The sequence below is a fragment of the Drosophila suzukii genome, chromosome 2L (genome assembly GCF_043229965.1).
Source record: "Drosophila suzukii chromosome 2L, CBGP_Dsuzu_IsoJpt1.0, whole genome shotgun sequence".
NCBI lineage: Eukaryota > Metazoa > Arthropoda > Insecta > Diptera > Drosophilidae > Drosophila > Drosophila suzukii.
Window position 1 is genome coordinate 19,143,163 of NC_092080.1, and position 24,723 is coordinate 19,167,885.

Below are 24,723 nucleotides of genomic sequence, written 5' to 3' on the forward strand. Positions count from 1 at the left end.
ACATGCGTAGACATTTAGGTTTGCTCAGTAATATTGCAGTTTACGATTACCTGACTGCTTTGATGGAATCCCTCAGGTAATAATAATACCAGGATTCCCTGCACCTTAACATCAAAAATAATGTAGTCACCCTAAATTGAAAATTATTGTCAAACATACGAATGTTAGTAAGAAATCATCCATTATAACTAAAAGGCATCACTTAAAACTTTATTATTTCACTTAAAGTGTGTGGGATAAAACACTTAGAACTGTGTAAATAAATAGTCTTATATTATTAAAGGTTAAAAGTACATAATTTACTACTAGAAATAAGGCGAGGTACATTTCATCTTGATTTCATTTCAAGGATGTATTTCTTCTGCGTCCTCTTTTCTTTTAGAGGATTTAGAGAGGTAGGGTTGACGATGGTGATAAAGATTTGAAATCCTGGGGGACAGACCACTCTTGAATGGCGTAGGAGGTTACGGCGGTCTGGCAGTTATTGGTGGTTTGACCATATCAGCTGGGTTACAACAAATTTTGTAGCTAATAATTATAGTTCGTTCTCGAGAGGTTCTTACCACTAATGTCCTTATTCGTGTTTTTATTGTTTGTTCGAACGCTGCCGTACTTCTCCTTAAGGTACTTTTGCACGTTGGTATTATACCTGCTGCGGGGGTTAATTACTTCTTTTTTTGAAGGTCGAACCATGGGTTCTTCTTGGTTCTTAAAGGCAGTGGATTCATTGGAAGGCAATAGGTCCGGTTGATGTTCTTCGTATTGTCCGTTTTTCTTTGAGCCGCCATTGGAATGCGACGATCTCTTAAGATCAAAACGTTGGGGAATTTCGTCGAGCTTATCTGAGTAATGAAACGGTGTTATAACACAATTAGGGACGGTCGTATTGTATTTTCTCACCTTTCTGTTTGAGCTCTTCATTGTTTTGTACACCAGAATTTTCTGAAAAAAAACCTTGATTCCGCGATGATGTAGGGCCTGTCTGATTGTCAATATATCCAAAATAACTATTTGTATTTAATCTCACGTCATCAGGTTTTCTCTTTGATAGGGAATTCTCTGGGTACGATTCGTTGCCATTGAATAACATATAATTTGAACATGATGTTCCATTAGCCGCACTTAATGGATCCAATACAATCTTTCCTCCTTGAATAACTCCTGAGCTTAAGGCGCTGATCCCTTCTTCCCTTTCAAGTTGCTGAGCGGAAAAATTGGTAGGTTGCAAATAAGTATGCTGACTAGGATGAAACTGTTTGAAGCGCTTGAAAATCAGGCATGTCACCAAAGACAATAGGATCGACATACTGAGAAAACCCATAGCTATAAGGCAGACTATGGCAAAGAAGTTGGTGTCGATGAGAGGAATGCGTTGTAAATCCTTTTGTACCACCACACTGATGTGAACAGAATCTTTGCCTCCAGGATTCTCAGCTAGACATGTATAGACGCCCTCATCGCTCTTCCTGGCATTTACAATGGTAAGACGTGAGACGAAAACATCGTGTCCGAAATTTTGAACCTTTGGTTCATTTTCCCTCAACATTTCGATATAAACTCTTTGCTTTTGAAGACCTTTCACCAGCTTGGAACGAGATTCGTATACTTGATTATTGTAGTCCCAGGCAATGACCGTATTTGGAGATCCTTGCACCCGGCATATAAGCGTTACATTCTCTTTGGATGTGTTAATGGAAGTCCCCAGGGCAGGATATACTATCTTCGGCTTGCAGGCGAAGGCCTCTGGTTGATCCTCGATCCACAGACGACCTCGCAACTGCAAAGGATAATGGCACGCTGTGGGCGGGGTATACAGGTTCATACCTATAACGAAGTCACGGAACATCTGAAGATCGCAAGTGCAATTCCACGGATTCTCGGCCAGCGATAGTGCTGTAAGTTTACTTAAGCCTTGAAAGCTGTCCACCCTCAGTTTAGTTAGCTCATTATTGTCCAAATAGATCTGTGATAGAAGCGGTACACCCACAAATGCCTGGGTATCGATACTAACCAGGCGGTTGCGCTTCATCTCGATCTTGTGCAGATACTTGAGATTTCGAAAGACCCCTTGACGTAGTGTTTGTATCAGGTTGCCATTCAGTAATATTGCCCGCACTTTCGACAGGCAGTCAAAAACACTAGGTACCAGATCTTGCAGCAGATTATTGGACAAGTCCAGTTCTATTAAGATCTGTAGTTGGGTAAAACTTTGGTGGTTGATGCGTTTTAGAGTGCCATTGCGTATCAGAAGCTTCTGTAGATTCTGCAAGTGGGTGGTCGAAAATGCGTTCTCCTCTAGGTAAAAAATGTGGTTGTGTGACAAGTCCAGGACTTGAACCTCCGGACTGAGGTACTCTGGTACTCCACTCAGACTCAAATTGCGACAATCGGCTGTCTTTTTTCCAGAGTTCCATTTGCAATGGCAGTCTCCACAATCCATCAGCCAGTCAGCACTGGCGCTTTGAAGAAGGAATACCAAACAGTATAGCTTTAATAGGAATAACGACAGGTGCGTACAGGAAAGACTACATGGATCCATTGAGATTGTTTAAGGAGAGGAACGTCTAGCTCATCCCAGGTTTTCTGGGTTATTGTTTGATGCACATTTAAACTATTTTCTTTAACTAATCTTCACGTCCAATGTCCGGAATCATTAAAGTGTCCGTCTCGCATTAAAACGGCTAAATCCATCCTATAAAATACACAGAAAATTTTTTTATTATTGTTTTTCATAATCATATTTTATTTAAAAACAAATCAATTTTAAGCTGAGTTTGGCCCTATATATATTTGAAATCAAATTCCCATGGCGTGCATTACCCCAGCCAAGGGAACTGTAATTTCAAGGCCACTTTCCCTGTTTTCTTTGCATCATGTATCGAATATAAACATTGATAAATTGAGTGTAGAGCTGTGACACTGGCCATGGCACAAGAAAAACTGCACTTTGTTGGCTTACCAGCTATTGAAAAACAATGTAAATGTACTTTACCGCCACGCCTCCAGTTTTTGTCAAAGAAAATCATCCAAAGACCTCGGCGAACGGACAACGAATATCAACTGTTTTCCTATTTTTGTACTGCCCCATTTACCAGAGTGCTAACAGTGATACTTACGTTGGCGCATGTCAAGTAGACGTCCTACTTTTTGCTCTTTTTTGATGTAAATTAACATTGCGTTTTTGTTCTTTTTAATATTTGTATTAAGTTTTATTCTATTTTTGGCCGAAACAGTTGGTAAATAATTAAAGCAGCAGAATGAAAATGTCAAGTTGAAAGCATTGATTTCTTTTTATTTCATTGCTATCTGTTTATAATTACTTAGTAGCCGGTATTGGATCTGGTATATTTTATTTTTGTTGTTATAGAATCCTGAAACAACTTCAAGACATACCAATTTTGGTATCTCTTTGAAAAGAAAACCATACTGACTTTACCAAGCCAAATAAAAACTGCCTTCTTTATTTAACACATTAAAATAAAATTAAGGAGATTAGGTGTTGGTAATTGTATACCTTTTACCATGAAGTTGATTTATCACAGTCCTTTGTAAAATAAGAAAAAGCGGCTGCCTTCCATGCGATTTACAGAAAACAAAACAACTACCCCTAAAAGCAGGCTACTGTAACTGAACAACATCTCCGTTGAAATATTTTCGTTTGCGCGTCCGCATAATTCCCAACCGGTTCTAGCCGTTAGCTTATGGAGACCCCGTCAATTTCCCGTTTCTAGTTATCGCTTCTCGGCCTTATGGCTAAGATCAAAGTGTAGTATCTGTTCTTATCAGCTTAACATCTGATAGTTCCTCCATTGGAGGACAACAAATGTTAAACTGATTTTTGGAATCAGACGGAGTGCTAGGAGCTTGCTCCACCTCTGTCGCGGGTTGGCCCGGTATTGCAGTACCGCCGGGATTTCGGCCCAACTGAATAATAAATTTATAAACTTTAAAACTATAACGATTAAGTTGAAATTGTTATATTAAATAATGTTCTTTAATTATGGGGAACATTTAATATAAGCCCACCAAGATCACCATAATTTGGTTTTAAAATTCAAACTATCCATTTTATTTGGTTTGCTAAAAAGAAATGCCAAAATTAGTTGTTGCCGCGAGAAAAAGACGATATTTGAGTTGTTAGTTAATAATTCGTATATTTATTTCGATAATACACCTATTATGAATACAGTTCGCTTTTTTTTTTGATTGTTTGTATTAATTTGCTTTAGTACTGTTAGGGACTTTTAATCATCTTCATGCTAAACATTTCTTATTGAATATAAAAAAAAGTTGCCTTGAAGGCATAGGTTCCTATTTACGACAATGAAAATTTGGTAAAAAGGAACTTTATTGAAATTACATCTCGACAACAAACAATTATATTATATGGATGGTTGCTTATACGAGTTAGAAAGGCATAGGTGTGCGGAAAATATTGCAATACTGTTGGGCTAAAAGGTATTCAACATGGAGATGAGGAAACGCCCCTTAAATCCATACAATCGCAAAGTTCTGTGGAGATACGCTCTTCTCAAGGGCGCCTCAATCATTGTTCCTAACACTCCGTTCCGCATTCAACAATAAAAGTAAATAGACAATTTGAAAGTATACAAATAATCAATTCAAATAATGTTCAGCAATTACGATACGTTAATATACTTTTTCCAAAGTGAATGCTTAGTTTTCGGTGTTTGGTTTCGCTTTCATAAAGGACAACTGCAACTACGGAACAATCTGAGGCTGGCTGTCTCCTTCGTGGCTAACTATTAGCATGTGTACTAACTGGTGAATAGCTGCGCTATGCTCCACAAACAACATCAACCGTAACAATGCGCTTACATATCTTTGGCGAGAGACCACTACGTTCAATTAAATCGAAAAAAGGGAAGAGATTTGTGATGTGTGTAACGTATACAATGCCATAGAGCTACAGTTAAAGAGTGTTTTTCGTGTGGGTTATGCTTAAAACGACGACAGATTTTGTGTTTGACCATTTCGAACCAGTTCAGGTCTTAAACAACCACTGCCCCAGCCTCCGAGCGGCTAACTGGTAGATCGGGGCAATTTTTCCATGTGTCCGAGAGCGGATCATAGCATTCGACAGCATTGATAGTCACTTGGGCTCGGTAGAAGTTTACCTCACAGGGCTGCAAGAGCGAAGATAACAGTAGCATTTTCTTTCATCAGAGCGCACTTAAAAATGATCATTCTTACCTGATCACCGCCAGCTACATAAAGTAGTCCATCGGCAGCAGCCACGGCAGGAATGGCTCTGGGCACGTTTAATGCACAAACAGTTGTCCATTTGTCCTCGTCGAAGCTATACCTTTCGACGGAGCTGAGAATGTCCTGGCTGATACTACTGCCTCCAACCACATACAAGTAGCGATCCAGAACGGCCACGCCCATTTGGCAACGGGCTGTTTGCATGCGAGCCAGCTCGGTCCACTCTTTGGTCACGGGATTATAACTGCAATTGATGTTAAAGTTAAAGTTATATCATATAGGATGATATTGGTTCGCTTAGTACCTAATCAGATCCGGTAAGTGCCGGGTTGTAGTTGTGCAGCCTCCTACAATGTAGATGAGACCCTCGAAACTAACCACTCCCATACTGAATCGGGGTTGCGGCATGCTGCCCATCAATTTCCAGAGATCCTGCTCTGGATCATAGCACTCCATGGAACCGCCGATGTCGTCGCCTATCCATCCGCCCACGGCGAACAGATTGCCGCCCATGGTGCAGAGGCCGAACTCGCAGCGCGGCACAATCATAGGGGCAATCGGTTGCCAAACGTCGTTCTGTGGATCGTAGACCTCGCCATTGGCCAGAATCTGTGAGCCGCGCTCGCCGCCGACCACATAGATCTTGCCATTCAATGCAGACACGCCCGGCAGGATGCGCCCCACCTCCATGGGCGCCGTCTCCGTCCACTCACGTCGGAATATATCGAACTTGGCCACCGTCTCGAAGATGCAGTCGGCCGAGTTCCAGGTGCGCGGCGTGTCCCGGTGAGATCCGCCAATGATATAGATGTTCTTCTTGGCCAGTTGGCGAGGACAGACACGCAGCGGCACCAGTTGTCCGCGCTTTGACGCAATGTCCCGGCAAATGGAGCGCAGGGCAATCTTCACGGACATGTCGCGACAGTCGTCCTTCAGAGCCTTGTCGATCACCTTTACCGGAACAAGGGCCATGCGCACATGGGACAGCACGTCGAAAACGTAGCAACGGCGCTGCGTCACATCGTGCTTAATCCAGCGAAGAGCCGCCTGGAACACCTGAGATTCGGAGTCCACACGCAGCAGCTCAGAGTTCAGCAGCTGCGAAAGCAGAGTCTGTGGCGTTTCTAGGAACTCATCCTCCAGCGTTATCTGATAGGAGACGGACAAATGAAATTAATATAAGTGTACAGATATTGTGGGTAAAAATTAAAGTAATTCTAGACTGAAAAAGAACAAAGGAGAATTTAAAAGCTAATCATCTCTAAATTCATAATGGGCCTATCAATTTCCTGCAACTACATTTTCTGAATCATCTTTAATGGTTACAAACAGCAATTGAATAATCCAAAAGTTACAAATATGCAGATTATAATTTATTTTGTGACTAATATTATATTTAAAAATATAGGTTTACTTTTGATACGTTTTTCATTGGGGAAAGTATGTTTTTTAACCATGTAGTTATAGGTAAATGTTCTATATGTTCTAATAGGCCTGAATGATTCAAACAAATACCATCTCTTTCTTTAGGTGGAACAGTCAAGTTAAACCTTTCAAGTGCCTCCAACTCACCGCTGGGAAATTGGCGTGGACAAAGTTCAGTGCACTCTTGGCCAACGACTCGCAGTTGTGGGCTTCCGCGAAGCGTAAAATGCCCAGTGCATTGGAGGCATGCAACTCGCGGCAGAGGAACTCGCAGCACCCATCCACCACCTCGTTCAGCTGCAGCATGTCGGCGGCAGCGAGCAGTTCCTGGACATTAGACTGTGGGAACGGTATGTTAGGGATTAGGAATCGGGAAGAAGATATTCAGATCCAGACGCACCTGGGTGATTTCGCAGCGACCCGTGTAGATGAAGTCGAGCAGGATGTGCAGGATGTCGCCGTCGATTGTGTGCAGCACCACCGACTTCTGCTTGACCTCGTTTAGCCCCAGTTCGGGTCGGAACATGGCCTCGAAGTAGGCACTGGCCGCACTCAGGACCGCCCTGTGGGCACTCAGCGTGGCCATTCCGGCGATGATCTCCACGTCGCAGAAGCGCGACTGCTCGCGCAGCTGGTTGAGATTGGATAGCACCTTAAAGGGATACTGGGCGTTGCAGTAGGAGGGCAGATTTGTGCGTTGGCTGGCCGCCGTGGCGCCCGAGCCCAGATTTTGGCCAAAGAAGTCGCCATCGCTGCTAGTGGGACTCTGATTGGCGTTCTGATTGGCATTCGCATTCGGACTGGGATTGCCATTGTATTCGTGGTGGTGTATCTGGTACGTTTTCAACGGTGGCATTTCGTCGTCTGTATTTGTGTGTTTTAGTTCCAGGAGAGGGGATCTCGGATCTCGAGTCTCGCCTTAGTAAATGCGCTTTTCGGGGGCAACAGCACGGCTCAGCCTCTTCACATTCAATTGTTTGGCTTAATTAAACTTAATTGCTGCACTCTGCGTACACTTCACCCGTTGATGTTGTTGTTGTCCGTTCATTTTCCTCCAATCAGAAGGCGAACACACACACACACCCAACCCGCAACACAAAGCCAGCGGCCAAATAGATTAACATTTCACAGAAACAACCGAATTTTCTCTTCGCTGTGATTTTTCCATTGAGGCTAAACAGAGAGCTTTATATTTACAATCTAAACTGGCATATTTCTTAAACTTTTCAATGCACTGCACTTTTGTATGTAGCTGAGCTGGAAATAAAATCGATGTTTTTGGGGACTATCGATGTTGCCAGAGGTGTAACTCTATCGATGTTTTTATGCACCTGTCGAATACTTATAAAATTATTTATGTATTTATCGATGTTAATTGTCAGAATTTGTCCACCTCTTGTTGTTATTTAATTAATTTTATAATATTATACAGAGTTTTCAATGAAACCCTGACAAAATGCTGTCGCGTAAATTGCTAAACCTCCGTCTGGGACACCTGGCACGCCGCTGGGCCAGCACAGATCACCTGAGCATCCAGAACGAGAAGCTGCAGGCGTATTTGGAGTCTCTGCGCCAGGAGTACTACGCTGTGCGGGTAAATGCAGCCGGAAACAGCAATTCCTATGCCCGGCTTGCCCAGCTGGAGGGCGTGGTCAGTGCCCTGGAGAAGCGACGCGTCCTGGAGCGCCACATCACCAGCGCCAAGGACATGGAGCTGGAGAAGGACGAGGATATGCGCCAACTGATGCGTGAGGAAAATGAAGTCTATGTGGATCTGCTGGGCAAGCAAGATCAGACTTTGCTGCAGGAACTGCTCGCCCTTTCGGATGACGAGGTGTATCCGGCACTGATCTTTGGCCTGAATGCCGGCGCCGGTGGCCAGGAGGCCATGTTGTTCGCACAGGAGCTGTACGATATGTACACCAGCTACTTCGAGCACATGGGCTGGGAGTGGGAGGAGTTTGCCAGCGAGAGCACTGACATAGGTGGCCTGCGCCATGCCAGCCTGATGGTGAGCGGCGAGGATGCCTTCCGTTGGCTGCGTTATGAGGCGGGAGTCCATCGAGTGCAGCGGGTTCCAGCCACCGAGAAGTCTGGACGGATGCACACCAGCACCGCCTCGATCACCGTGATTCCCCGGCCCGCCGACATCCAAGTGCACATTGCCGAGAAGGATCTGAAGATCGAGACGAAGCGGGCAAGTGGAGCTGGTGGCCAGCATGTGAACACCACCGACTCTGCTGTGCGGATTGTCCATCTGCCCACCGGTCTGGCTGTGGAAGCGCAATCGGAGCGCTCACAGCTGAAGAACCGGGAGCTGGCTATGAAGCGTCTTCGCTCGCGACTTGTGCAACAACAACTGGAGAGCGCCGAGGCCAGCAAAATGGCCACCAAAAAAGCGCAACAGGGAAGTCTCAACCGCAACGAAAAGATTCGCACATACAATTTCGTCCAGGATCGGATCACGGACCACAGGATTCAGGGCGGCACGCTACACAACCTCGACGGTTTCCTCAAGGGAGGCGAACAACTGAGTGGACTCATCGAAAAGCTGCAACTAGAGCAGCGAAAAGAGCGACTTAAGGAGCTGTTGGATACGTGGCAGCCATCAGAAGAGGCCATTAAGAAGAACTAGAGCTACTTTTAGTTTGTTACTACATTTATATGCCTGCGTTTTAAAAGTAAATAAGCCTTGTTTACCCTCATCGTTTGCAAAATAGAAAAACTTAGTTATGAAAGGAGACCACTAGTTTATTTCAACAAACTCTCGCCCAATCGGCAGCACTGCCCATGTGCACCAGGTGTTCCTTAACCGCCGCCTCTAGTATATCCCGGATTTCGCGGCATCCGGCCATGGCAGTCTCGATGACGGTTTCCAAGTGGTCGATGTGGAACCGCTCGCTCATCTCCAGAAAGGCGATTTTCTCGGCGGTGGGCAAGGCAGCTACGGTCAGCTTAGGACCGCCGGAGACCTCCTCGAAGTGCGAGATGTCGGTGAGTGGGATGTTTGACTTGCTCAGAGAAGCCGTGCAGGCGACGATGAATTCGTTGAGGCAGATCCCTGCATCAATTAGCGCTAGCGTGGCCGCGTTCAGGGCCACCGCGTAGTTGGCCCCGTCGGCCTGGAGAACCTCCACGTAGATGTCTATCTGGGAGCGGGGATACAGCTCCGATTTGATGGCCGCACTTAGCGCCTGCTGCAGGTACATCTTGAACTCCAGGGATTTGCGGTCGCCTCGTGGACGATTCTTGCGCTCCGCCGTGGAGAACGTTGCCTGGCTGTACTGGCAGTTGATGATCACGTCGTTGGACTCCGTCTTCTTGCCCTTGGCCTGGTGCGGTCCATAGACAGCTGCCAGAACCTTTGTGTTTCCCTGTTCCATGTAGGCACTGCCATCGGGCTGCTCGAAGACACCCAGTTTGCACTTGATATGGCGCAGCTCGTGTGGACGACGTCCGTCCAGGCGCAGACCCTGCTCACTAAGCAGCTCAAAGTTTCCAGCCATCTCTGGGTGCTTCAGGAATTAAATTATTTTTAACATAAATAAATGTCACGTGCGGCGCGCTTTGTTTACAATTTTTGCGTAGCAGAAAGACGTTACTTAACACTGCTAGGTACGTACCTCAGTAAGTAACCATTATGAGTACATTTTAAAGTTATACTACTTCCGGTCGTTAATATTGCAATTTTTCTTTAATATATTTTATTTTTTTTAAATATTATAAAACTATAAAACTTACAAGCCACTGCAAGCGAATAAATACAAAAATAATATTATGATATTATTACTGAGAATACCCCAGTTGCGAAATGTTGACGTTTTGCAACACCAATAAATATCGTTGTTATCGATTTACGATATAAACCCATCGCAAGGTGGCAATCCTAAAATATATAAATAGTTTCGAGTGCAAAAAAACTGTATTTATGGGAATAAAATAGATAAATATTAAGTGAATAGTGTGGAAAAAGGTGCTCGTTAGCAGCATAAAGACGCACAATGTCAAAGTCAAGCGCAGGTGGGTTGGCATCATTGAAAAAAACCGCCCAAACCGAGCAGACGCTTCCGGGTGCACTCACAAAACAAAAATAGAGACTAGATCGCTTGGATAATAAATGAATCTAATTCCGTAACTTACAGCACGCTGGGTGAAGTTCTTCAATGCGGCGGGTATCCCATCTCCCGCTGCCGCCGGCTACGCCCACGTCTTCGTGGAGAACCGCATCCAGGACGACATGCTGCTGGACCTCAATAAGGAGTATCTAAGGGAGATGGGCATCACTCTGATGGGTGACATAATTGCCATCCTGCGGCACTCGAAGACAGTCTGCGAGCAGAATGCCCGGGATCAGGTCCTGATCACGGAGGTGGTCCAGCCAGTTGCCCGACCGGCGTCGCCAAAGGTCAAGACGCCGGTGGTCGCCAAAGCGAAGGTGTCGCCGCCTGCAAAACCGGCGAGACGGGTGCTCCCAGAGCACGAGGGCAAATACAAGGTGACACTGCCCTCGGGAACCACGGAGCGCAGCAAGCAGATCCTGGCCAAGCGGGAGAAGCGTAAGATGAAAGATAACCCCACTGCAAGACAGAAATGCCAAACCATCCGGTACCTTTTCAGTGTATTCAGATCGTGTGAGCAGCTCCAAGAAGTCGGACATCTTTGCGCGTCTGCACGTTGCCACTGGTGAGGACGAGGCCCAGGAGGGCATTGTCTCCAGCTCCGGCGAGAGCAGCGTTCGCGTACACATCACAGGAGTGTCCAAAGCAGCGGACACCTCTGGTAACAACTCGGTTTTCGCCCGACTCGGCGGCAAGCAGCCCACTCTTTCCGGTGATGTCACCCTAACTAAGGAAATAAAGTCGATCCTGAAGAATACACAACGTTCGGTGGTAAGTGGTGTGACCAAAAACTCGCCCATTGTCAAGGCCAAGAGGGTGGCTGCCTCCACTGTGCCGCAGCAAAAGGTTATGCTAGTCCACAAGGTGCCTCTGAAAAGATGCGACGATGAAGACGACAGTATGGACGATCTAGAAAGCGATGAGGAAGAATTGGTATTCAGCGGAGAGAGCGAAGACTTTGAAATGGGGGCCGCCGAAAAGATTGTTAAGTTTGCTTCCACAGCAGAGGTTCGAGAAATCGCACCCGAGTCGTCTTTCAAAAACAGGCATGGCAAAAACTTTGCCAACAACATCAAATCGAGGCTAGGAATTGGTATGTTTAGTCAAGAACTTTTGAACCGCAATCAATTAATATTTAATCTGATCTTTAGTATCCAAACTTCATGCCACCAAGAAGACCTACAACCTAAAGGCATCGCCCTCGAAGAAACCACAGGCTCGCCTCAGCCCGGTAAAAGGCAAGGCCATACGTATGCGCAGCGACGAGCTGATGACCCGCCAGGACACCCTGCCCGTCCACAAGAGGCTAGGAAACAACTCGTATTCCGCCCCCGTCAGAGCTCCTCCAGCAGTTCCACACCGCCAGCAGAGGCCAGAGCCACCGAAGAAGAAATATGTTCCGCCAAGGCGCTATAACAGCATGAATGCAGGTCATAACAAGCCACGAGATCAATCTGGCTCTGTCTTCGACCGACTTGGCTTCAATAACTCTATGTAAAATATAAGTATATGTGTGTCCCTTATAAATTGTTTTAAGTTCAATGCCCCTAATTAACTTTGCCAGTAAATGTTCGAATTGAAGTAGAAAAATGGTTTTAGATTTATAAAAAGGAATGGAAATACGCAACTATATTCACTAAATTGGTTTTTTAATCCATTACATCTAAATAATATTAGAGATAACCATCTTAAAACATTAACATTGCTGATGATGTTTATGTTAATGTTTCTTCAGAGAACGGAGCTCGTTTTTTAAAATTTTCCCTTAGTATCCAGAGTTTCCTAGTCAAAAACAAGCAATACTATTTAATTGTATGATTTAAAATGATTTATTTTGTCTATAATTAATGGTATGTACAATTACGCTAGGGCTTCGCTTTCGTTCATAATGTACAATCTGTCGGCGGTAACTTAAAGGTCTATATCACTGGTTGCTAGGCAAATCACTCCGTTTAAAATCGTATAATCTGGCTATTAGGCTCCATGGGCGGGCTTACTGTTGAAGCAGCGCCTGGAGGGCCTGTCGCCATTCCAGAGGCCAGGTGTTGGCATCGGGATTGATGTTGAGGAGTTGGCGCATTTGGAGCACGGCCCGTTGCTTCTGCAGCATGTAGGCGTAGGCCTGGTGATTGAAAACGGGTGAGTGGGCGACCGGATGTCGGGTCACCGGAATTTGGGTGGCCGGAGGCGGATATTGCTGATGATGCTGCTGGGGTGGTGTTGTTGGTGGCGTGGGAGGCAGTGAATGGTAATGGTGCAACTGTTGCTGCTGCTGGACTTCCCGCTCTGTATCCTGTCGCCGTTTCCGCGGTGTATTCTCGTCCAGGGCGTACGGACGGAAAAGAGGCGTGGTTGTGGCAGTGGGGGCGACCTCCTTGCCGCTCTTCTTTCCAAACTTTTTGTGCGTATAAGCAGAGGTCTTGAACTTCTTGTGCGTATAACTCTCGCTGACCTCCGACTCGTTGTGGTAATCCATATTCGAATGTGCCATAATTGGTGATGCTTTAGATGTGTTAAGTTGATCTGTTGCTTAGGTGTTTTCACGACGGCTGTTAGGGCTCGACTGTGCTCCTGCTGCTGCGCAACCTGGCTTTTATACTCCCGGCCTCTCAGAGGTCCTACCTGAAATTATCATTAAGGCCGAGTGCGCCTTGTTTATGGGAAAATCTTCGTTGACAAAAGGTTGGCATTGTCGTAGAGAAAAAAGGATTTCGGCAACACCTACACTACCTGCAACAGACTACCTGCACAGCCGAAAGTCCTTTGTAATTAATTTTTCATTTGCTGCAGCGGGCTCGCACCTTCTTTTGTGTCTCCCAGGTCGGTCCGGGTTTTCCTGGAATTTTCCCTGCTGCATTTCTGGAGAACAATCTTCTACCTCGAGATCGTCCAGCGCCTGCGCCACTCTTTGATGATGGCCAAGTTGCCTCGACGCATCGGAATCTGGAATCTTATCTCGCTTACCGCTAATCTGCCTCATTAAGTTCTCGTCCAGGGTACTCGGGGATACCTTCCAGAAAGTGCCAGCCGCTGCTTAGTCACAATGGCCATTGAATGGAAATTTATTGGGATTTTCCCGAAATGTTGCGTGTGTGTCTGCCCTAGTCCGTCAGAGGGATTTCTTGCGCAGTTTCATCTTCTTTTCACGGCCTTTTCCAGTTTAAGTTGTGTGCCATATATTGCTTTAATCGATAAGAAAATCGATGGAGATGTATGTGGAACTTTATATTTTCATTTTATATAATTTGTTTCTGAAAAAGTGGGTTCTTAAAAATATATGTCTGCATATTGAATTTATAATAATAAAATCAACAAAAAAAAAATTTGGTTAAATTAAATTTTAAGGTCCATGAGTTAACTATAATTGTTTAAAGTAATATGTGTTAATATCATAGCTGAAAATATAAAATCTTTGGAGTTACTACTTTTTATTGGATGTTGAGTAATTAATATGGTTAATTTTGATTAGAGATCGTATTAAGGAGTACGTACCTATATCATTAAAATCAACTAATTATTCAAATCAACCATGTAATATGTTGTTAATAATAACAATATTTTCTCTAACCGTTTTTATTATGTAAAATTAAGCATTTAAGTTTACGAAGCGGAATATTTTAGAGCGGAGCTAGTATACTTTTAATATGTTCTTTTGACCGATTTCCTACACGTTTACAGTTTTCTTAAAACTATATTATTATTCTAATCGACATGTGCATGTCGACCGAGTTATTAAGTACATTCAATGAAATTAAGTAATTGTTACACGTTGGGTAATAAAGAAGAGAATATATTACTTTTCTGTTGTTTAAAAATATTGAAAAGATTAGTTTTTCATAGATTTTATTCTTTTTACAGCATTTTGTATACAATTATATATTGTGTCGACACCAAACTGATTATTTTAGGTTAACTTTCTTTTAAGGCAGTCGAAGGTAAGATGTAGACCCTTTTGTCTCCCATTCGATAAACTAAAATACTCGCGGTCCACCATCAACAGAAAAATCATATCATATCCCTTTTAGCGATGAAACAGAATAGTAACGTACATTGTAATATTTGTGAATGTCAGGTCCTGTTTCTCAGAAGAATGTGATTAATTTTCACTATTTCCCACCGTTAAACATATCTCCGCCCATATGCTTAAAGATTCAGTGTTTTTTTCCAACCACCAAACTGTTGATTCAATATTATAGAATGTAACATTTAATTGTATCACCGGTGAAAGCACTTCCTGGTAGCGTACCAAATATTCCTGTCCTCACTAAGGTCATTCCCCCAGAAAGGAGGAAACACCTTCGAGGACCCTATGCAATCGATTCTTTCCGTTCCAGAACAGATGGAAATTGATCAATATAATAAAAGGAAACAATCAAACAATACGACAATCTTTCACTGTAATACTTCAGTCGAACAAATAGCAACTCCCACTCCGCTCCTGCTTATTGACTCTGGGTCTTCTTGAGGGCTGGTCTCAAGCCCACCTGAAATAAATCCGCTTAGGCGAAGGAACGGTGAAATGTGAGAACCATCCAGTTTTATATTCGTTCTCTGACTGCATAAATCAATGGACAAAAGGCATTGAATGAAACGAAAGATCCGACATAATGCCGGAGACACGAGAAAGCAGAAGAAGGAGCATTCAGTAATTACCGAGTTTCTAGGATTTGGTACCAGCGGCCCGACGTCCCAGAGACACTTTTTTTCAGCTGGCCAAGCTGAAGTCATAAATGCTTGTTTTTCGGATCGATATCGGGGCAGAAGGAACTGCTATTCAGGTGCCACAAAGAAAGCCGAAACAATAGCGTGCCGGCAGACAGCCCGGTCGAATTGAGCGCCAGGATTAGAGATTACACAGATCCTGCATATAGATCCCAGACGGTTTCAACAACAGGTAATTCCGCCGAAAATCGCCGGCCATGTAAACAGTCGAGGGAAGAAGAACAACTGGTTTATGACACCCTCGAGAGGAATGGATGGACCGAGAAGATTGTCAGCCGGCGGATTAGGGACTTGGAATCCCTATTCAGGTAAGGAGAACCGATTAGTTTTGGGTCACTTTCAGAGAATGAATGAACTGCTTTTGGGGAAATACCTGGTCGCGTCCTTTCGACCCTCTAGGTACCTGGTGGGAAATTCTTAGGGATTTGGGCGGCCCTTTTTTGTGGGAGGCTCTTTGATTACCTAATGTTGCATTTGCATAAAATGGGTAGCCAGGAGGAGGGGCAGCACAGTCGTCTCAAAGACAGCTAAGCAAACACATCATACTCCGTGACCTCAGTCAATTAGCCAATTGAACAATGGAGAACTATAGCCACAAGAAATTCACTGGAGCCATGAAGCGAAAGCGCAGCCAGGATGCAGACGCCGATGATGATGTGGTCTTCATTATGGAGCAGCCGGGCCAGCGGACTCCGGAGCAGCCACAGCCGAAGCGTCGCTTCTTCCGTCCCTGGACGGATGAGTCCGCCGAGAAGGAGCAGCCTCAGCCGCCTCGCAAGATTGAGGCCAGAGCAACACCACCACTAGATGCCACCTACCACGCTAACATGGTGCGCAACCATCACAAGCGCCGCCAACGCAGCCCCCAGGAGCAACTGCGTCGGGATCGGAACACCTTGGCCAGCCTGCGCCACCGTCGCTCCCAGCAGCAACAGCAGCAGCTCATCGAACAGCAGTACCTGACCAGCCGGATCCAGCACGAGGCCCATCTGCAGCAGCAGATCCGCCTGAGCCTCTACTACGTGCGCTTCCTGCAGCAATCGATGGCTTCCATGCAGCCTCTGCCTCCCACACAGCCAAAGCAGATGATCCCGCCCCAACAGACCACCACCCAGCATCCTTGAAGGGTGGGCATGGTCGTCAATCCCGACTTGGCGCTCTCCAAGCGCTCTAAATTATTGTATTCTAGATATAGTATAGTATAGTATAGCATTGTGATCACTTTGAAAGTTGTATTTATTTAATTCGTTGACTAAACAATAAACACAAAAATTGTTATCTAAATCATTGGACATTTTTATTGAATGGGATGTTTCCTCAGTTCTTTTAGATTCCGCCCACATTCTGACTTACAAAAGGTTTTTAGAACTTGAAAGTAAGTTATCATCGACAAGGCAAAGACTGTTTACACTTTTAAACTTTTGTAACTAAAAGAATTCAGCTTCACGTCGCATAAAAAATATGCGAGCAATATGCAGTATTCGACGAATTTAAGTATGTGCCAGAAAGTACATAGAGAAAATTAACATGTTTAACATGTAAGCAATTAATAAGGTAAAAACAGCAAAACCAGCTCAAAGTCGTCATAGTGAACACAATGTAATCAAATTAAAGTAACTTTTGTAAAATATATAATTTCAAATTTGTACTAAATATGCTTTGGTTTTTTATAGATTTTTTTGTGGTCTGTAAAATCTAAAATTTTATAAAAAGGCTTATAAAAGTAGAACTTTTCAAAAAAATGTTGTCATATCAGAAACATCCCTTCATTCAGGTCTAAAAATATTAAGAAATATGCTTAGCATATTTCGATCATTTGAACAGGACAAATCCGATTTCTACTATTAAAGGTGCAAAGTTTCTCAATTATTTTGTATGTTTATTGTAGATTATTTTTTGAACCAATCTAACTAAAATTATATAATATGAAAATTAATTATTTTAAAGATTATATATTCTTATTGAACATTTTAATTGCCTTTTCCTCGTGGTATTATAGACAATTGTTTAATGCAAATTAATTCTTGACCAAAATTACCGGAAGCTACATACAAATCAACGTTATTTTATTGGGGACACTTTCGTTAATCAATTCAAAATGTATTACACAATCAGTTCCCGGGAAGAGTAATTTGCAATGCTAAATTAAAGTAAATACACATAAAGCACTGCCTGTGATTCATGCTCGGGGCGTTTGAATAGATAACTCAAGTGACATAATAGGAATTCCGGAATAAATAAACTATTTATTTCAATTTGTTATTTTATAATCAAATCCGCATAGCCAATTAACTAATGTGCTAAAAATAATTAAAAGGTTGTGACAATAAGATCCGCCTTTACGGTTACACAAATATTAAATCATCCTATTGGCTTTAAAATATTGTTTTAATATTCAAACGATTTTGCAATTTTTCTCGTTATTATTTAAACATTTAAATATTAAGGCCACGAAATTGCAATAATACAATTTAATATCACCTATAAACGTTGTATTCGATTTGGAAATATAGCATCCCGTTCATTTACCTCTGTCCAGCCGATTTCCATTAATGCAATTCCTTTTCCATAATCGTAAATCACATCTGGCAGAACTGTGTATCCTTTCAGAGACATACCCTAACCAGTGATCAGGTAATTTTCTGTTATATCATTCTTCAGGAAAAGTGTTTGCAAAAAGACCCTCGAGAATTTCCAAGGAATTAAAACAAAGTATGGTGGTGAACTAGGAGCCAAGGGACCACACGCACAACAAATTGTGTCATGCAGGTCAATAAAAAATCCTTAGTCTGCATAACAGTTGTTCAGTCCAGAACTTTCCTGTTCCGGTGGCAACATTTGTCCGATAATCCAGGTAATCCACAAAAAAAGGATAATGAGGCAATGCTGCGACGGCAATTAGCGCAGTGATAGAACAGGTCATAAAATACTGCTTAATCCAGAAGGACGATTACCTAACTGGGGAACCGGGATGCGTTAATCCCTTTGTTGACAGTCCCAAAACAAATGGATTTTTCCTTTTTGGGCTACCTGTGTTTCCCACCTATTACCTATTTGTGCATATAAACAGGATATCAATCTCAGAGTCCATCATTCAGCAAACAATCGTCTAACGAGTCACAAGCAATATTAGTGGAGCTCAACCATAACCAATATAAAAATGGAGAACACAGTCAGTTACGCCCACAAGAAGTTTGTCGTCAGCAAGCGGAAGAGGGATTTGGACCAGGACAAGGAGAACTTTAACCAGCAGTCGGAGCAGCCGGTCACTAAGCGTCGCCAGAACCAGGGATTCTTCCGCCCCTGGCTGGATAACGAACAGAACCAGGAGAAGGAGGCGGTGGCACCAGTGGAGAAACCAACAGTAGTTCCAGGATCCTCAGTCAGCCAGTACCATGCCAACATGGTACGACGCACCCAGGCCCAACGTCAGCGAAGCCCCAAGGAGCAGATGCGTCGGGATCGGAACACCCTCGCCTGCCTCTTTAGCCGTCGGGCCAAGCAGGCCCAGGAGGAGCGGATGAGTCAGCAGTACGAGCAGTACCGGAGCCACCATGCCGCCATGCTGGAGCAGCAGGTCCGCCTGAGTCTCTACTACCGCCAGATCCTCCAGCAGGCGGTCTTCCAGCGAGCCATCAACCCCTCGCCAGCACATCTTCTGCCCCAACAGCAACAGCAGTTCCTCCAGCAGATGGCTCTCTCCCAGCAGATGCTCATCTTTGGTGGTCAGCACTGATGCCCCCAATTTCATTATATTATTATCATACTCAGAGACTATGGATAATCCAATCATGTGATCTAGTTTACTAAGCCTTAGGTTTTAATATTTATTGTTGACTTTGAAATAAAAAATTAAGCATTTAATTCAAGTTACCAGTTTGTCGACTTCAATGGATGGGGTTTCAAGGTGGGGATTCAGATCAAAAGAAATTTTTTAATCAGGGGAAATAATAATATTTATATTCGACAATACAGAGATCTAATTAAAAGGTGCAAGGCATGTAATTTTAATTTTTATATCCGTTACTCGTAGAGTAAAAGCGTATACTAGATTCGTCGGAAAGTATGTATATATTCTTGATTAGGATCACTAGCCGAGTCGATTTAGCCATGTCCGTCTGTCCGGATGAACGCTGAGATCTCGGAAACTAAAAGAGCTAGGCTATTAAGATTTGGCGTGCCACGACCACTCTAACGCCTACAAACCGCCCAAAACTGTGCCTCCTAAAAGCTTTGATGCTAGATTTTAACTGAAATGCATTGGTCTCGTCAGTACCTATCGATTGATCCAAAAAAAAATTTGCCACGCCCACTCTAACGCCCATAACGCTTAAATCTGTCTACCGCCGGTAGGGTGCTCATTTTAATCTCGCTTTGCTGCTTGCATATCTCCATTTCCATATCTGATAGTCGAAGTACTCGACTACAGCGTTCTTCCTTGTTTTTATTCAAAACACTTTTTGATGATTGTGAAATGTAAGATTTGAATACATTTTATTGTTTTCGAAAGGCAAACCGCTACTTAAGTTGATCAATTTATGTGCCCGTGGTTAGTTGGCATTTTAAGATAATGGCCCAAAAGACATTTCTTTTAAGGAACCATAAATGGTATGGATATTATAAAATTTTAAAAACTAAAAATTCGGTGACAGCTGTTTGATTTGTAGGTAATGTGGGACAGTCTTATTTTGATTTTATTAAATCATTAGGCACTTAAACCTTCTTAAAAAATCCCATAAATAAATGACTCCCCCATCCATTTTAAGATTTTTCCCAGAAACTATTTACCGAAAGTCATTACCCAGCAAAGTTCAGCTAATTGTTGGCCAACTAATTTTCATGGCGTTCTCATTTCGCGACAGCTTTCGTCAAGGTTCAAGCCCGCACAAAGAACAATATTTAGAGTTGGCCGAGCTTTTGCCATCGGGTCTCAAATATTGACAGAGATTGGCTGTGTGGATAATACCCACTAGATGTGGCCAAAGTCCGGCCAGAGATTTTCGAGTGCGCTAAAGCTTCAAGTTCAATTGGGCTACGGTTGCAAAACTCAAGCCGCAGAAATGCAATTTTCAATGTTAAGCCAGCCAAAGCCGCAAAAAGACCCACCAAAAACTTGACAATTAACTTAAAGTTGATGTTGGCAGCATGGTACAAGTGCAAAGTGGTTTACTGGGTTGTTGCGGCCGCGACGGAAATTTTCTGCACTTGGATTTTCCGCCATAGGAAGTCGGACGGCTGCCAAGTATTATCAATGAAAATTAAAAGTAATTAACTGCACTCGCACCGATTGCGCAATCCCAAAAGAGCTAATTACGTGGAGGGGACTTCCCCTGCAGCATGAATACTCGAATTATAAGTAAAGCTCTTTTTCCACTCACAGCCAGATTCAGTTGGCTGCACTTTCGGCGGGTGCACTCAAAGCTGCACATAAGTTTTGTCCATGCCTTTATGCTTTTCTCCATCTGATCACCTGAACTTCCTTATAGACCGTTGATTTTCTACTTGGTTGGGCATTATGCAAGTTGGGTTGCCTGAGTGCCTTTGCTGTTAAGAAGAGTGAAAGCACTGTAAGCTTGAAACTCTCTTTCGTACTATGAATTTCATTTTCCTTTTGTATGACCTTGTTCCTTTACATTATTAAAAAAATTGATAAATTCAAAAAAATTAGTATAAGCTAATCAGAACTCATAATAAGAACTCATATTATGGAAAACACTCTAAATGTTTCAAGTTACTCGTATTCATCTTATATAAGAGGGAATATTTTACCCACATAAAATTATTACTATTAATCAAACATTTTTATTAAAAAGGGATCATAGCTTTGGACCCAGCAAGTAAATAAACGTGGCAACATTTAAAAAATATATATTTAGATACTCTATTGAAAAAATATGTTATATATATGCTATAATATAGCAACACCATTTTAATATTTGTTTTTAAGGAATTCGGCTTGTAAAGCCCTATCTTAATGGCCTAGGAACATATTTTGTGTCTTTAATATATATTGTATTCGGTCTAAGCAACAACTAAGAATATAGCAATCAATGAGTCTCAACATATTTTCAACTCAAGGCAAATAAATCAACATCTATCACTTACTAGAGAATTCATTTAATTTCAAGCATTATTTCCAAGTTCAAACCCCTTTCTGCAGGATGTTTCGGAATCAGTACGACAGCGATACGACGGTGTGGAGTCCACAGGGTCGTCTCTTCCAGGTGGAGTACGCCATGGAGGCCGTGAAGCAGGGAGCGGCCACCGTGGGACTGAAAAGCGCTGACTTTGCGGCGCTCATCGCCCTGTGCCGCAATACCAAGGACACGGACACGCTCCAGAGGAAGATTATGCCGGTGGACTCGCACGTGGGCATGTCCATCGCCGGACTGACGGCAGATGCTCGCCAGGTGTGCCAGTACATGCGGACGGAGTGCATGGCCTTCCGGCACTCCTACGACTCTGAGTTTCCGGTCCGCCGTTTGGTTGCCAATCTGGGCAACAAGATGCAGGCCACCACCCAGCGATACGATCGTCGGCCCTATGGAGTGGGCATGCTGGTGGCCGGCTACGATGAGCAGGGACCCCACATTTACCAGGTAATGCCGACGGCCAATGTCTTCAGTTGCAAGGCCATGGCCATTGGATCCCGTTCGCAGAGTGCCCGCACTTATTTGGAACGGAACATGGAGAGTTTCGAGACCTGCGGCAGGGATGAGCTGATCTGCCACGGAATACAGGCCATTCGGGGATCTTTGGGCCACGGTGATACCGAAAACCTCACCATTAATGTGGCCATTGTGGGCAAGGGCGAACCCTTCAAAATATTTACAGATGCCGAGAACCAGACCTATCTGAATATGGTCAAGGACTTGGAACCTCCTTTGTTAGGGGAGCAGGATGCTCTATCAGAGAATGGGATGAGCGAGGATGACTTGATGGGCCAGGAACCGAGTGGCAGTGGTATGCCGGCCAATAGTGCCAATGATGTTGACACCAACGCCTCCACAGGTGGCCATGAGGCACGTTGATTAAGTGAAAACCTTTGGGAGTACACAAAATTTATTGTTTCGTTTGAAAAGTTATTAAAGTTTAATGGGCATTAAAGCATTGTTATAGTTATGTGTTTGGGTAACAATCATTAAAACTATTATTACCAATAATTATCAAAATATCAACTACAAGGTCGCAGACAATTGAAAATTTGGTTTTTTGAATATTATATTTCGGTCGATCGGAACAAAAACTTTTTAAAATAAAATATAGCCCGTTTAATTAAATAATTAATCAAATTATTTCGCGATTATATAAATACAGTACTGATTTAAGATTCTTGATTTTTCCTAAACATATTAAGCGATCTAATAGGATTAAATCAATGGAGTACTATAATTCTTTTTCTTACGAAGTAATAAATTAAAATTTTCCATTACAAGGCACAGCCTTTAGCGTGACCAATTCGATTAGCATGGATTTAAAAATGTAGCCGCATATAGCTAAAGCGCCTAGCTAGTTTAACTTTAAGTGCGACGATGACAGGTGAGTGATAGACGGGAATAGGAGAAGTAAACTTTAAAGCCCACACATTCACATTCCCGTAGTTGCGGTTTGGATCGGATTATTGGTGTTCCAGTGGTTGGGCCAGGGCGAAGGGTTAATTCCCAGTGAACCTTACCCTGCTGGTTGGCCACCCCGTCAATATCCCACGATGCTCCATAGGGCTATTGTGGACGGGGTGACCAATAATGATCTGCCTGAAGGTCTGATGATCGCCCATGACCCTGTGCGCTTAGCCTTTGGTGTTCTACTGGCCAGTTCCAATGGCCCCACTGCGGATGAGGTACGGGAAGCCATGACTGTGCTCTCCCAATCTACGGATCCCAATCAATTAGCCTATACAGATCCCCGAAATCTAAAACCAGTCTCGGATAAGTTCAACGAGTTCAGTTACATAGGCGTCTATATACCACCTCAACTGAAGATAAGGCCGGAATATGAGGAGAAGATTCGCGACATGGACGTGGATCTGGTGCCCTCTTTTGACAATGGCACGATGGAAAGACTCTCGGATAAGTTAACGGCTATCAGTAAGAAGCTGACGGACTCCCCTTCTTCGGATGATATACCCTTTAGGCTGCGTCTACAGCCTGAGGTCTTCATTGTGACAGCAGCCTCTTTTAAAGCCGTGTGGGCGGATGCAGATTTCCACATCGAGAACCGGCGGATGAGGGAGTTCAATGTGGACGAGCGACGACGAACCTATGTGGACACACTCTACAGCCTGGCAAAGAGGCGTCAGGTGGCCCATCTTCATGGTCTGAGGGCCACCATGCTGCTGCTCCCACTGAAGGATAGTCGGGTCCAGTTCATGGTCCTCCTGCCGGATCTTATCAACGGATTACGACAGCTCGAAAAGGAACTGGAATTTGTGGATCTGCGAGGCTTGCTCGGGGTGAAGATGGATACCAGCCGGTACGATATCCGTCTGCCTGTGATGAAGATCATCACCAATCTGGAGCTGGCCGACAATCTGGGCTTTCTCGGCATTCGCCAGGCTTTCAACCCCAAAAATGCCGATCTCAGCCGCATAACAGGACAAAAAGAGCGACTTTGGGTGCGCCGATTCCCACATTTGACCTATTTCACACTGAACGAGCACGGCATTAATGTTCGGAGAAATAAAAGTATGGGTAATCATTGGCTTAAAGAATTCTATGTAACTACGTAACAACCCATTTACTTTCATTTCAGCAAAAAGCCGAGTGATACATAATGGTGAGACACGGAACCACTTCTTCGCTTCACATCCATTCTTTTTCGCTCTGCTGGACGAGCATAAGATCTATGCTACGGGTCGATATGGCCAACTAGCGGTTGATCCAGATGATATGTAAATATTATATGGTCCTGATGCCATTACCTTTACCATATTTAGTGCAGTTTTTCATTTCTGTATTTTACAAATAATTTTGGGAGAATGTTATAAAAAGACGTTGTATTATATGTTAAATCATTTATGTAATATTCGGATTCCAGTAATTGATTATTGACATACAAATAACATAAATAATTTAATCCTTAATCCAATTACAGCTCTAGATAACTGGCTAAGAAATTATTTCATGAATTATACTTGGTCTGGTAATAAGTAATATCACAAATCAATCCCTGTCAATATTAAAGATTCAAGCGTATTAAAATAATTTTAAATAGTTTACGATAGGCCATACAA

General features: G+C 43.4%; 10 protein-coding genes and 1 non-coding gene across 14 annotated transcripts; 7 read left to right on the forward strand and 4 right to left on the reverse strand.

Moving 5' to 3' along the window:
• Positions 1–189: 189 nt before the first annotated feature.
• Positions 190–3,583, reverse strand: kek4 (kekkon 4). Of its 3 annotated transcripts, none has more exons than XM_036813704.3 (4): positions 3,515–3,583; positions 901–2,692; positions 564–842; positions 190–505 (listed from the first exon to the last, which is right to left on the reverse strand). In XM_036813704.3, the coding sequence occupies exons 2-4, from the start codon at positions 2,537–2,539 to the stop codon at positions 465–467; spliced, it is 1,959 nt and encodes a 652-aa protein (XP_036669599.3). In that variant the 5' UTR covers positions 2,540–2,692; positions 3,515–3,583; the 3' UTR covers positions 190–464. The 3 variants fall into 3 exon arrangements, with proteins under 3 accessions (XP_036669599.3, XP_016923887.3, XP_016923895.3); XM_017068398.4 differs by lacking the exon at positions 3,515–3,583 and adding an exon at positions 2,960–3,094; XM_017068406.4 differs by lacking the exon at positions 3,515–3,583 and adding an exon at positions 2,993–3,080.
• Positions 3,584–3,733: 150 nt separating this feature from the next.
• Positions 3,734–3,929, forward strand: LOC118876861 (U2 spliceosomal RNA). The gene has a single exon (XR_005013800.1). It is a non-coding gene; the product is annotated as a U2 spliceosomal RNA (small nuclear RNA).
• A 199-nt stretch (positions 3,930–4,128) lies between these two features.
• Positions 4,129–7,927, reverse strand: LOC108020924 (actin-binding protein IPP). Its single transcript, XM_017089347.4, has 5 exons — positions 7,052–7,927; positions 6,799–6,990; positions 5,531–6,375; positions 5,215–5,470; positions 4,129–5,147 (listed from the first exon to the last, which is right to left on the reverse strand). The coding sequence occupies exons 1-5, from the start codon at positions 7,505–7,507 to the stop codon at positions 5,013–5,015; spliced, it is 1,884 nt and encodes a 627-aa protein (XP_016944836.1). The 5' UTR covers positions 7,508–7,927; the 3' UTR covers positions 4,129–5,012.
• A 171-nt stretch (positions 7,928–8,098) lies between these two features.
• mRF1 (mitochondrial translation release factor 1) lies at positions 8,099–9,392 on the forward strand. The gene has a single exon (XM_017089348.4). The coding sequence runs from the start codon at positions 8,108–8,110 to the stop codon at positions 9,284–9,286; it is 1,179 nt and encodes a 392-aa protein (XP_016944837.3). The 5' UTR covers positions 8,099–8,107; the 3' UTR covers positions 9,287–9,392.
• Ski6 (exosome complex component Ski6) lies at positions 9,382–10,210 on the reverse strand. Its single transcript, XM_017089349.4, has one exon. The coding sequence runs from the start codon at positions 10,155–10,157 to the stop codon at positions 9,408–9,410; it is 750 nt and encodes a 249-aa protein (XP_016944838.1). The 5' UTR covers positions 10,158–10,210; the 3' UTR covers positions 9,382–9,407.
• Positions 10,211–10,509: 299 nt separating this feature from the next.
• On the forward strand, positions 10,510–12,410 carry LOC108005771 (uncharacterized protein C19orf47 homolog). Its single transcript, XM_017069103.4, has 4 exons — positions 10,510–10,671; positions 10,794–11,207; positions 11,269–11,862; positions 11,921–12,410. Exons 1-4 carry the CDS (start codon positions 10,653–10,655, stop codon positions 12,265–12,267), a joined length of 1,374 nt encoding a protein of 457 aa, XP_016924592.2. The 5' UTR covers positions 10,510–10,652; the 3' UTR covers positions 12,268–12,410.
• Positions 12,411–12,574: 164 nt separating this feature from the next.
• LOC108013377 (uncharacterized) lies at positions 12,575–13,926 on the reverse strand. Its single transcript, XM_017079201.4, has one exon. It carries the CDS (start codon positions 13,258–13,260, stop codon positions 12,763–12,765), a length of 498 nt encoding a protein of 165 aa, XP_016934690.3. The 5' UTR covers positions 13,261–13,926; the 3' UTR covers positions 12,575–12,762.
• A 1,966-nt stretch (positions 13,927–15,892) lies between these two features.
• On the forward strand, positions 15,893–16,635 carry LOC108013883 (protein Mabiki). The gene has a single exon (XM_017079892.4). The coding sequence runs from the start codon at positions 16,070–16,072 to the stop codon at positions 16,613–16,615; it is 546 nt and encodes a 181-aa protein (XP_016935381.2). The 5' UTR covers positions 15,893–16,069; the 3' UTR covers positions 16,616–16,635.
• A 1,984-nt stretch (positions 16,636–18,619) lies between these two features.
• On the forward strand, positions 18,620–19,360 carry LOC108013714 (protein Mabiki). The gene has a single exon (XM_017079658.4). It carries the CDS (start codon positions 18,652–18,654, stop codon positions 19,225–19,227), a length of 576 nt encoding a protein of 191 aa, XP_016935147.3. The 5' UTR covers positions 18,620–18,651; the 3' UTR covers positions 19,228–19,360.
• Positions 19,361–21,533: 2,173 nt separating this feature from the next.
• Prosalpha6T (Proteasome alpha6 subunit, Testis-specific) lies at positions 21,534–22,573 on the forward strand. The gene has a single exon (XM_017075478.4). It carries the CDS (start codon positions 21,653–21,655, stop codon positions 22,520–22,522), a length of 870 nt encoding a protein of 289 aa, XP_016930967.3. The 5' UTR covers positions 21,534–21,652; the 3' UTR covers positions 22,523–22,573.
• A 496-nt stretch (positions 22,574–23,069) lies between these two features.
• Positions 23,070–24,421, forward strand: LOC108009965 (serpin B10-like). Of its 2 annotated transcripts, none has more exons than XM_017074729.4 (2): positions 23,070–24,181; positions 24,243–24,421. In XM_017074729.4, exons 1-2 carry the CDS (start codon positions 23,200–23,202, stop codon positions 24,383–24,385), a joined length of 1,125 nt encoding a protein of 374 aa, XP_016930218.3. In that variant the 5' UTR covers positions 23,070–23,199; the 3' UTR covers positions 24,386–24,421. The 2 variants fall into 2 exon arrangements, with proteins under 2 accessions (XP_016930218.3, XP_016930227.3); XM_017074738.4 differs by having other exon boundaries at positions 23,071–24,175.
• The last annotated feature ends 302 nt before the right edge of the window (positions 24,422–24,723 follow it).

Bases quoted from the DNA above. Each gene is read 5' to 3' on its own strand.
- LOC108013714 (XM_017079658.4), top strand. From the start codon at position 18,652: ATGGAGAACACAGTCAGTTACGCCCACAAGAAGTTTGTCGTCAGCAAG.
- kek4 (XM_036813704.3), bottom strand. From the start codon at position 2,539: ATGGATCCATGTAGTCTTTCCTGTACGCACCTGTCGTTATTCCTATTA. The intron at 843-900 runs GTGAGAAAATAC...TTCATTACTCAG, and splicing joins TGAAGAGCTCAAACAGAAAG to ATAAGCTCGACGAAATTCCC. The intron at 506-563 runs GTAAGAACCTCT...GTTGTAACCCAG, and splicing joins CACGAATAAGGACATTAGTG to CTGATATGGTCAAACCACCA.
- mRF1 (XM_017089348.4), top strand. From the start codon at position 8,108: ATGCTGTCGCGTAAATTGCTAAACCTCCGTCTGGGACACCTGGCACGC.
- LOC108020924 (XM_017089347.4), bottom strand. From the start codon at position 7,507: ATGCCACCGTTGAAAACGTACCAGATACACCACCACGAATACAATGGC. The intron at 5,471-5,530 runs GTACTAAGCGAA...CATCAATTGCAG, and splicing joins CACTTACCGGATCTGATTAG to TTATAATCCCGTGACCAAAG. The intron at 5,148-5,214 runs GTAAGAATGATC...TCGCTCTTGCAG, and splicing joins ATGTAGCTGGCGGTGATCAG to CCCTGTGAGGTAAACTTCTA.
- Ski6 (XM_017089349.4), bottom strand. From the start codon at position 10,157: ATGGCTGGAAACTTTGAGCTGCTTAGTGAGCAGGGTCTGCGCCTGGAC.
- LOC108005771 (XM_017069103.4), top strand. The intron at 11,208-11,268 runs GTAAGATGAAAG...GTACCTTTTCAG, and splicing joins CCTGGCCAAGCGGGAGAAGC to TGTATTCAGATCGTGTGAGC. The intron at 11,863-11,920 runs GTATGTTTAGTC...TCTGATCTTTAG, and splicing joins CAAATCGAGGCTAGGAATTG to TATCCAAACTTCATGCCACC.
- Prosalpha6T (XM_017075478.4), top strand. From the start codon at position 21,653: ATGTTTCGGAATCAGTACGACAGCGATACGACGGTGTGGAGTCCACAG.
- LOC108013377 (XM_017079201.4), bottom strand. From the start codon at position 13,260: ATGGCACATTCGAATATGGATTACCACAACGAGTCGGAGGTCAGCGAG.
- LOC108009965 (XM_017074729.4), top strand. From the start codon at position 23,200: ATGCTCCATAGGGCTATTGTGGACGGGGTGACCAATAATGATCTGCCT. The intron at 24,182-24,242 runs GTAATCATTGGC...CTTTCATTTCAG, and splicing joins TCGGAGAAATAAAAGTATGG to CAAAAAGCCGAGTGATACAT.
- LOC108013883 (XM_017079892.4), top strand. From the start codon at position 16,070: ATGGAGAACTATAGCCACAAGAAATTCACTGGAGCCATGAAGCGAAAG.